The sequence below is a fragment of the Centruroides sculpturatus genome, unplaced genomic scaffold (genome assembly GCF_000671375.1).
Source record: "Centruroides sculpturatus isolate CEXI.00-Female unplaced genomic scaffold, Cexi_2.0 scaffold142, whole genome shotgun sequence".
Taxonomy (NCBI): domain Eukaryota; kingdom Metazoa; phylum Arthropoda; class Arachnida; order Scorpiones; family Buthidae; genus Centruroides; species Centruroides sculpturatus.
This window is the reverse complement of record NW_019384352.1, coordinates 202,364-213,133: the sequence shown is the minus strand read 5'-3', so window position 1 is coordinate 213,133 and position 10,770 is coordinate 202,364. Positions and strand designations below refer to the sequence as shown.

The 10,770-nt window shown below is 35.2% G+C and overlaps 2 protein-coding genes across 2 annotated transcripts; both read left to right on the top strand.

Annotated features, from left to right (window-relative positions):
• Positions 1 to 65: 65 nt before the first annotated feature.
• Positions 66 to 2,406, top strand: LOC111638208 (zinc finger and BTB domain-containing protein 14-like). Its single transcript, XM_023383879.1, has 4 exons — positions 66 to 814; positions 896 to 1,058; positions 1,520 to 1,588; positions 1,680 to 2,406. Exons 1-4 carry the CDS (start codon positions 167 to 169, stop codon positions 2,153 to 2,155), a joined length of 1,356 nt encoding a protein of 451 aa, XP_023239647.1. The 5' UTR covers positions 66 to 166; the 3' UTR covers positions 2,156 to 2,406.
• Positions 2,407 to 2,533: 127 nt separating this feature from the next.
• On the top strand, positions 2,534 to 5,158 carry LOC111638256 (dnaJ homolog subfamily B member 1-like). The gene is made up of 7 exons (XM_023383934.1): positions 2,534 to 3,150; positions 3,207 to 3,310; positions 3,371 to 3,535; positions 3,745 to 3,896; positions 3,966 to 4,126; positions 4,192 to 4,335; positions 4,511 to 5,158. The coding sequence occupies exons 1-7, from the start codon at positions 3,083 to 3,085 to the stop codon at positions 4,677 to 4,679; spliced, it is 963 nt and encodes a 320-aa protein (XP_023239702.1). The 5' UTR covers positions 2,534 to 3,082; the 3' UTR covers positions 4,680 to 5,158.
• Positions 5,159 to 10,770: the final 5,612 nt, after the last annotated feature.

The following is a 10,770-nucleotide window of genomic DNA, read 5'->3' as shown; positions in this document are numbered from 1 at the left end:
GTTTTCTTTATACGACATTGAATGTCGTATTCATGAAAATTAATTAAGAACTTCGGAAAAAAAATTTTAAATTTAGGCCTACACGCTACTCTTGCACACATTTAGCGCCTACCATTGTATTATTAATATATATTTTTATTTTTAGCAGTGTGACATCACTGAAGCTATGGAAAGTCAATTAGTGCAGTTGAAATGGAACGATCAAGAAACAGATCTAGCAAGGACTTTTCATAATTTATTTACCAAAGAAGCCATGCTTGACGTCACATTAGTCTGTGAAGGAAAGACACTGAAAGCTCATAAAATACTACTATCGGCTAGTAGTCCGCTACTAGAAACCCTGTTCCTGGAAAATCCTAGTCAACACCCAATTGTAATTGTACCCGATACGAAGTATTCGGAACTTCAAACCCTCATAGATTTCATATATAACGGAGAAGTTAGTGTTTCTCGTGAAATTTTGCCATCTGTATTCAGAGCTGCAGCAGCCCTGCAGATTAAACGTTTTCTAAACATGGAGGAAGAATTCAATAAAATTGAAAGTGTAGATTCTTCAGTTGCCCAAAATGGTAACGACAAAATTGATTCGCCCAAATCTTCGTCAGTTCGAAAGAAAGGAAGAAAACATCACAGAAAAGAATCAAAAAATATTATAGAAATATCATCTGGGGAGAGTGAAACCGAATCTCTAGTGACCATAGACGAAATTCCAGCAGATACAATTGGTTCTAACAATGCGATAGGATGTGGCTCGGGAGGAATTCCATTGCACGTGGAATACACGTGCTTTTCGAGCCCATTTATTGACGAATCGGTAAATATAAATTGTTTTTTTTTATTGTCATCAGGATTTGTTCGAAGATTTAATTAACCAGTGTAAATTTTTTGATTCAAGGAAGACGAAACTGAAGAATTTGCTTCTCCTTCAATAAAAGATAAGTCGAATGATTTAAATATCACAACGCATGAAAAAAGGAAAATTGGAGCGGATCCATTATCCCAAGAGCCTCGTAAGATGTTGTCAAATTCTTCATGGAAAATTTCCGAAAATGCTTCAGGTAAACTGCTAAATGCAACAGGGGTCTTGTTTTATGCCAGTGGTTAGGTTTAATCCTTGAATGCTCAAGAGTAACTTTAATTCTCTTATGCCGATTTTATTTTAAAATTCAGTATAATGTGTTTAGAATGTTTTTTCTGTTACTTGTAAGGCCCACCAGTAGACAAAATTCACTGATGTTCGCGAGTTCGCACCTCACCAACGGGTCTACCGAGTTTTCTTCACGTGTAACGTTTAAATACGGGCCGCTATCCCATAGAAAAGCCTTCGATAGGTGAAACGTTGCATTGTCTTTATACCGTCAAGACACTAATACTACTGGGTGAAGTCGCAAATTTACACGAAAATTTGTTTACTCGCAATACATGCTGACGTAACTTACGCGTAAAACAGGACCATACTCTATATCTTTTCACCAAATAACGAATTTTTCAGTTGAGATTTCACCATATCAATTTCTAGCAATCCAAAGTAATTTAACGAACGAGTCTTGGAAGAATTTCATAAATGAAGAGGGCCATACAAATTTAGGTTTGTCGTATTTCTGAAATAAATTTTTTTTGGTACAAGTGTACATTCCCAGGAATATTCCTTGTAAAAAATTTCACTTTAACAATTTCAGAAGTCGAACGAAAGAACGAAGCAAGCATTTCTTCACACGTAAAGCAGAAAACTTCACGCCACAGCAACGAAACGGAGATCAACGACGGAACCGAAGCTGCGGAACCCATGGAGTGTTATCTTTGCAAAAGGAAATTTAAATTTCTGTGTCGTTTTCAGGAGCACATGAAGATCCACTGCGAGCAGAAACCGTATCAGTGCGTAAAATGCCACCACAGTTTCAAGCGCAAAACGGATTTGGCAAGGCACATTCGGATTCACACTAAGCCACTGAGTTGCAATTTCTGTTTGCAGAAATTCGCATTTAGGTGGCAACTAACGAAACACGCTAAGGTACATTCGCAAGACGGTCCTTTCCATTGCGATACGTGCCGAGAGAAGTTTCAGAACGAAACTTCTTTGCAAGACACTACTGATCGCTGCTTGAATAAGAAAACTGCTTGCTGCGAAGTGTGCAGCAAGAGTTTCATCATCTAGTCCCAAGAACTAAACTTTCTGATCGTTCTAATATTGAAAAATTCGCAAGTTAAACTTCAGTATTTTGTGTAGAGCATTGTAGTGTTAAAATGTTTAAATTAAAAACGGCCATTTTTTCCTGCCACCTGGCATAAAATGGCACCCTTCTTGAGTATTTGATTAGAATTATTTATTTATATATACCCAGTTCCTACCTGGTTAAATATCCATGAATTCTAGTCATTTAGGTATGTTTTCATACCTAATATGAATTTCTCGAGTTGATCTAACATTGTGTTTACATATTTCTGTCAGATTGCTCGTGATTAATGTAAACAAGAACATGCCATTCTGTCTTCAGATTGGTCTAATTTAAATGCCAATCGAACATGAGCCGAATTGCAAGTGACTTCTCGTGTTATAGAAGGAAACTATTTGGAAATAAAGGAAAATTTTGTTTCTCGGATAAACTTTGCGTAATATTAAAATACCTAACATAAATTAAACCATCTATTAGGTAAAAATTTCACGTATACCCTAAAAGATTGTGAAATTTGCAATGACATTGTATAAAAAATAACTTGTAGGGACGTTTGTACCATTGCCCCAAGTGCATACCCTCAATTTCTGTGGTAATTTATGGCTAACATCATTCTTATTTTGACTTTTATTAGCCTTTACTATCTTCCATCTTATCCATTGACTGTCTTCCAATTCCTAGTTCTACATCTCACAACTCTTCAATCCTCTTTCAATGATTTTTATGGCAGAATCATACCAGAATTCAGTAATTTAAATCATTTAACTAGCGAGAACGTAGCTCATGCAACGACTTTTTTCTATAAAATTTATTCGAATGCACGAGATTTTCGTAGAATTTGTATAACGAATTTCAGCAACGTAAAACAGAATATTCCAAAGCAGAAAATTCGAATTTATTAAAAAGAAATGGGCGTTGATTATTATGGTGTCTTAGAACTAACTTCTTCAGCCACGGATGATGACTTCAAAAAGGCGTAAGTCGTACCAGAATACGGGCATAAAAATCGATTTTAATCATCAATTCTTACAGGTATAGACGCTTAGCACTAAGATATCATCCTCTAAGGTGTAACGACGATTATGCTTACAAGAGATTTGCTCTAATTTCCGAGGCGTATGATGTTTTGACGAATCGTAAGTGGCGACTTCTTGAATTTTCCTACGGTTCCTGCCATTAATTCGATTTTTTCGTAGCCGAAACGAAGGCAATTTATGATCAATACGGTGAATGCGGATTGAAATTGGGAGTGCCCATTTGGGCAGAGGGCGCAGAAGGTGCCGTTGTAAAAAATTACAGCTTTCATGGAGATACAGAGAAGGTTTTTCGTGACTTTTTTGGCGTTGATAATCCTTATGCAGGTAAATATTTTGTTTCGTGGGCCGATTATAATGGCATGGTTTGGGCGAGTCTAACCTACAGTGGGCTCAAACAGCATTGGCGAGGGATGGGGACAATGCCTCAATCCAAAATATTCATAATAAATCTTTGGGAATGAAAAATCTACAATGATGGGTTTGATCCTTACAGTGAGGCTCAAGAAAATTGATTTCTCTAATTTGAATTTCAGAATATTTTATCCCCAATAATGAAAAAATGGGCAAATATTTGGGACCGGAAGGTAAAATGACACAGCTGGTACCCGACCCCACTCACATAATAGAAGTGGAACTTGAAGAGTTGTTTAGTGGCTGTTTTAGAAGATTAGTGTATGAAAGAAAGGTAACATCTGAATATAAAGGTATATCAGAGTAGTAAAGGGTTTTAAATGATGATCGTGTGAAACGCCAGGTGTTGAACGAAGACGGAGTGACGATGAGATCGGAGACAAAAAACTTGTCCATTCAAATTCCACCAGGATGTCCTTCCGGAAGGAAGTTTACATATCGTGGACACGGACACCAGAATCTGAACTCGGCATATGGAGATGTCGTCGTGTTAATAAAACAGAAGTATTTATACTTATGTAAACATTTATTATAATTTAACTCTAATTTCTCATTTATTTTCTTTAAAGACCACACAAATTATACATTCGAGAGGGAAATGATTTGTGTGTCGACACGAAGGTACCGTTAATGGATGCACTGACCGGCTTTAAAACAAATCTGGACACGCTCGACGGCACTTCTCTCTCAATTGCAATCCCCGAGATAATAAAGTAAGTTCGGAGACATTGGCTTTTATATAAATTCTAATAATTCGCTGAATATTTACATAGGAACAGCTTTGAAGGCAGCTCATAGTTTTCTAAGGGTTACATATAGGCTCTGAAAATAAACAAACTTGAATTAATTTAATTACTAACTAATATTATTTTAATTAATTCGATTTAGACCAGGCACTAGGAAGATATTAAAAGGGAAAGGAATGCCTAACGAAGAAAACAGAAGAGAGAGAGGAGATCTTATCATCAATTTTCAAGTTGTATTCCCTGAATATTTAACCAAAATCCAGAAAGAAATCATTAGGAAAGGATTTTTGCATAAATCTGAGGATAATTAATAGTTTTATTGCATTTCGTGCAGATGTAAATGGATCAGAATGGATTAAAGACAAATAAATGGATAAATGAATCTCATAAACAATGTGGTTATTAATATAAGTCAATTCATTTTAGTATTAAACGTGAATAAAAACCAATTAACCCCTATAGTTCCAGTTTGTTTATTCTTTAACAGGTAAAGAATGAAGAGTAAGGAGGAAAATTTGTTTCTCCTCTCTATCCACTGCAGGTTTGGCTATGCCCACAATACGGGTGGCAGAGCGATGCCTGCCTATGTTTATTTTGGAATGATCTTGCCGGTCTTCTAACCTGAAATCAAGTTTCCTCTCGAACCTCTATTTCTGGAACGAAAAAAACAATGGGCATAGTGAGAATTCATGCAAGTGTATGTGTCGACTGCTATGGGGAGAGAGAAGTTCAAATTTGAAGTTTGATAATGACCTCTAGACAGAGTCAAAATCAAGTGGTAGTTGCATATTGTCACTTGTCAGAGAGAGAAGAGAGCAAGTTTGAAGAGATGCTGTCGATTAATCTAAATCACAATTACAGTGGTATACAATTTACAATCACGTTTCTGAAAATAGAGAAAGAAGGTGACTTCAAATCTTTTTAAAAGGTCTTGAAACTAACATTTAATATAAAAATGTTCAACTGCAATAAAAAAAAAGCAAAACGTTGCTTTTTTATTGTGTTCTTCATTGTGATAAAACTCGCCTCGACCATTTTATTGGAGAAAATGATCCACATTTTTATGCTCTTCACAATAAAGTTCCCATCACAAAGCTCTGTATTAATTACATTGTCCTTATTACAATTATATTTTATATAAACATCATAAAATATTTTATGATGTTTATATAAAATATTTTATCATAAAATAAGTAAATACCATCAGCCAAAGTGACTTATAAAATGTTGAATTTTTCGATTCTTTAGTTATTAACACCTCTGTAGCAGTCGACACACAAATTTGCTTAAATTCTCACTATGTCCATTGTTTTTCTTATTCCCAAAATAGGTTAAATATTATAGAAAATTTGAAGACTCGACTCGATTTCAAGTTAGAAGCCTTGTCTTGTGAGTGAATTGAAATATTAGAATATGTTATCTTTCACCTTAATTAATGGAAATGGGACCTTGTTTTACACAGTATCCAATTAACATTTAACAAATGAATTAAATTTTATGCCTATCAAGTGAGATTGTACATTTGCTTACAAATTATAAATTTTAAACATAAAAATTCACCTTAATAACTTTATAATATATTAAATGTTAAATCCCATTTTCCTCATGCATTCTTTATGGGCTTCTATTAATTTCTGGCAATTTTCTTCACCATTCTGGATAATGCTATAAACAAATATAATGTCATAAAATCAAAATAATCTGTATAATTTTAATTATTTTAACAAAACTTAATAGTGGATTTTAATTATAAACTAATTAATCACTAGTTTTATCTTAAAATAGCTATAAAAAATGCAGAAATTTCAACAATTAATTATAATGTTTTGTTACAAAGCTTAGTTATATTGCAATAAGCAGATAATTAAGGAAAGAGTCAATGACAAGCTTAACCAACCGCCTCCGACTATTAGCAGAAACAATTGTTGATGCCAACTGTTATAGCCATAACATAAGTGTCAATTTTTCAGGGGCACTGCGCATATGGCCACGCAGCCACAACTTGAGATGGAACTTAAATATATGCTCGATTAATTCGAGGCAGCCAAGATTTAGACGCAAAAGTTCGGCAGTCGGCGGTGATTCTCAAACTATAATCCATGAGTGTATGCCAGATCTCAGGTTTTGGGGATTAACATACTTTTTGTTTGCAATTGGAGAGGGACAATTGCAATTAGACATTGTCTTTCATGATCAGGGATGTGTAGATCATCGGTAGGGCCAGAGTCGATCCCCTACTACAAACCAAGAGAAGTTTCATTACATTCTAAACAAAACAGTGTCAGATTTGTAAATGCTTCAAGGAACAGGCCAATTCAAAATCACGCAGTACTGCATTTCCATTTAAAATTAATTCCCAGAATCGTGCGGCGTTGCATCACACCCAATAGATACTTTGAAAGCAGCGTTTTTGTGTAGGTTCTTTCAAAAAGTATCATCCAAATTGAAAAGTTAACAATTTAGGAATTTTCAATCTTTTTATGAAATTTTAAATACAAGAAAAGTTAAAAAATACGTATCACAGGCAGGAATGGGGAGTCGGCAAAAAAAAAAAAAAAAATACGACTCGGACTCTCATAAAAAGATTCGACTATCCATCCCTGACTGTGGGATCTGTAATACTCCAAGCATTTCCCAGAGAGTTTTAAGTATGATCGACACTTGGGAACGAAGATGTTAAACACAACCAGTGTTTTCCTTTCAAAGCTAGTAGTCCGACATCTAAAAATGTATATTCACTTCTAGTTTCTGACTACACAAGTAATATAACCCATATTAGAAAAACCCTCAATTTAATATCAATTCAAAAAATTATCTCTTTTTAAAAAGTAAGCACACACTACCAACATCTCGACGCCATGTTGGATTTAACTGTCTTTCTTATTCTCCTAGCACGGACTAAAGAGTACGACCACAGCCCACAGATTAAAACAGCTTAGCCATCCGCTCTTAACTGGTGTGTCGTGCCCGGTGGCAGTTTGCAGATTTTTCAGCGAAGACTCCTGTCTCTTCTACGAGTCTAATAAATTTAAATGATCGCAGGGGACTTTAATATCCAAAGCCAGAATTTATTATATATTTGCTACAACTAGAAAAAGCAATTGAAGTAGCTCTACAAGTTTTTATTCACTAGCCAGCCGTGATGCTTCGTCCGTAAAAGATAATCCAGTCGCGGATAGAAAAAAAAATGCAATATTTTCATGCAGCAAAGATGGACACCCAAAAGCAACTTATAATTGGATTTTAAAACAATTTATTAGACCCTATATTTCAAACTACATGCAAACTGTAAATGATGGCTCCGGTTATAAGTTTTGCATGCGTATCAGTTTTCCAATGACATTAAATCAAGATAAAGTACGATTCCCTTGCTTTAGCGATGAAAAAGATCCATACATATATCACACGCCGAGTACTACACATGTCATTTGTGTGTTAATATTAATCAGTATATATTTTTCTTGTGATCTACGACCAGTTTTTAAATAATTGTCAACAGCTGAAGAGTTATTTGGTGCAATGGATAAATGGATAAGAGCTTGACATATAGATAGAACACTTCTCCTCCTGGCGGAATTATTGAGTACTACTGTTGACAGTTCATATCTATGGGATTTCTCTCGTATGACAACGCTGTTTTATTCTGTGGGCTTTGGTATGACAAATTGGTATTAATTTGTTAAATTACTTAAGCAGTGTTCGAAAATATAAGCTAACTGGACGTCCTTAAACGAAATTGAGACATAAAAAGTAAATTAGAGATCGAATGATCATGCCATTCGATTCTACATTAATTTTAATCAAGAAAGATAAAAAAGACGATCCATACCATTCGTCTCGAGCTTTTTTAGTTTCGGGACAAGCGCAACAAGGCTTTAATTTCTTCGGTTCTTCGACCGGCTTCGTTTGAGACTGGCCCATTTCTAAGTACAGAAATCAAAATGTCTTCTCCGAAGAACAACGTGAGTTTGTATTTACAGCGCCCTCTCTAAACATTATTACTTTTTTTTTTTAATTTAAGAATTAAATTTTTAAAAATATTAATTAATAATTTTAAAATCATTTTAATGTTTCTGTAAACATGCGAAATATTAATTTTATATAAATATTATTTTAAAAATTAAATTTATCCCGTAGCATTAATTGTCAAAGTATACAATCCTAATTATTATTTAGCGATGAAGAATGAGGATTGTGGATTTTTTATGATCTCCCGAAAAGTATATCACGAGAATGTTTTTCAACCTTTTCGTTGTGGCACCTCTATTTATTTATCAGTGCAGGGTTATTGAGTTTTAGTTAATGGCGGATCTTCATTGTTGGTATCCTCAAACTTAAACTGTTACAAGGAACATCGGGGTCTAGCCTAAGAGCTGAGCTAAAGAACTTTAAAGCCGAGCACCAACGAAGTGTTCGAAGATTCAGCTGCAAAAATGTAGTCTATGAATAGATTCTGGCGAGCCTTAGTGAGCCCATACAGCTTGACGGCCGAAAGGCTGAGCGGTCAAGGTGATAGCCTACCGCTCTGGGGGACCCGGGATCGATTCCAGACGGGTCGAAAAATCCACAAATATTTTTCGGGGCCTCGTCCCTCACTACCCGCCCGCCCATTGTGGGCCTGGCCGAACCCATAATGGGCTTGCTGAAAGAGGCTCTCTTAGTGCCCATAGAGAGGAGAGTTAAAAACAAGCCCATACAGCTGGATGTTTGGGAATTCTGATCCCGATAAAATTTTGAAATTCGAGCAATTATACGGACATTTTGAGGTCATATAAAATGCGTATTAGAGCAACGTCTAAGGTCAATACATTAAGTATTTCAATCCATTGGCTTATAATTCTACCCCTAAAATGGTCTTGTTTTAATTAATTACACTCTATCGATTTTATTGAAAACTTCACTCACTTCACAAACTTCAAAAGCTGCTTCAGGGCATCATTTAGATTATGGATCCCATATGGCTTTATCAATTGTATAGTAAATCTGCCGCTGCTTTTAGTATCAATACTTTTAATTATACACGTGAGGAGTGTACTGTTTAGCAGTATATTTTGCAGCACTGAGGCCAGGTGGATAAAACCACTAAACACTACTAGTTGGTTGTAGATTCATGCCTCATCAACAAGCTGACCGCATTAGTTTTCTGGGTTTTCTTCATGTGTCTGATACCTAAGTACAGATCAGTTTCTCATAGAAAGTCCTCCCGAGAGGCATTCCCCTTGCAGATTGTCCACGTATTGCATTGCTTTCTTCCATCAATCCATTTTATGGCACCCCATTTAAAAACCGTTATTAAACCGTGGACACGTGAAGAAAACCCAGAAAACTCCTTGCGGCCAGCCTATTGGTAATCAAATATCAGTTAGTGGTGTTATCCACTCGACCAATGGTGGGCTTTGGTTGATGGGATATTATGCAATATAAGGGGATATGACAAGGAGGATTATCACTTCGTGTGATAAACATGTAAGATAACCTTTGTAATTATATAAATCAAATACTGTAATATTGCCAGTCTGCTGTCGTTCTTTAATCTCGAGAAAGGGGATAGACATATTTTAAAATTATATTTATTACTTAACTAAATGTTTTGCTAATACATGGTGCTATGTGTAAAGCCCCAACTCGAATATAGCTGGAAATTGATGTATAGAATATTTCAGAGTTGTATGTACGACATTAACTAAGTTAGAAGAATGTGAACGTAATCGCCAAGTTTCGTAGCAATTGGTCGAACGGCCTAAGAGTGTATACCGAACAAACAAACATACATCCCCATTTATATAGATATAAAATAATTGACTGTTTAATTTCTTCGTACAAAACATCAGCATATTAAGGCTACACTGTTGACCAGTAATGTCTTAATAAGGCATGCTAAGATATGATGCCCCCTACTTCATCCATTATGGGAGATGATCTGTAATGGAGTCAGGAGAATTGGGGAATGACATCTCCAACTGTACCATGATAAATTATAAAGTCTGTACAGGGTTCCTACTCAAATTTTTGTTTTGAATTCCCTGACCAACTTTGTCCAAATTCCCTGACCCTCACATTTTTTAGTGTGGAATATCGACATAATAAAACATTTACTGTGAACATTGATTACATCTAGCCCTCTTTTTGCACAGTTGATATGCTTCAAAGACTGTCACATTAAAAAAATACAGTACATACATCCTGTAGAAAAATGTTTGATAGAATCCACAACTTCAATGTAATGAAAAAATAAGCAATTTACAAACAAAACACAAGCTTTTTATTTTATCATCATTTATCATTATTAGTTGTATGTAAATCTAGTAAATACAAGGTAACGTAAAATCAACAAAAAGTATTCTTTGATAAACAAATAGTACTGTACTGTGCTTAAAATGAACTCTTGACTTAGAAACACAT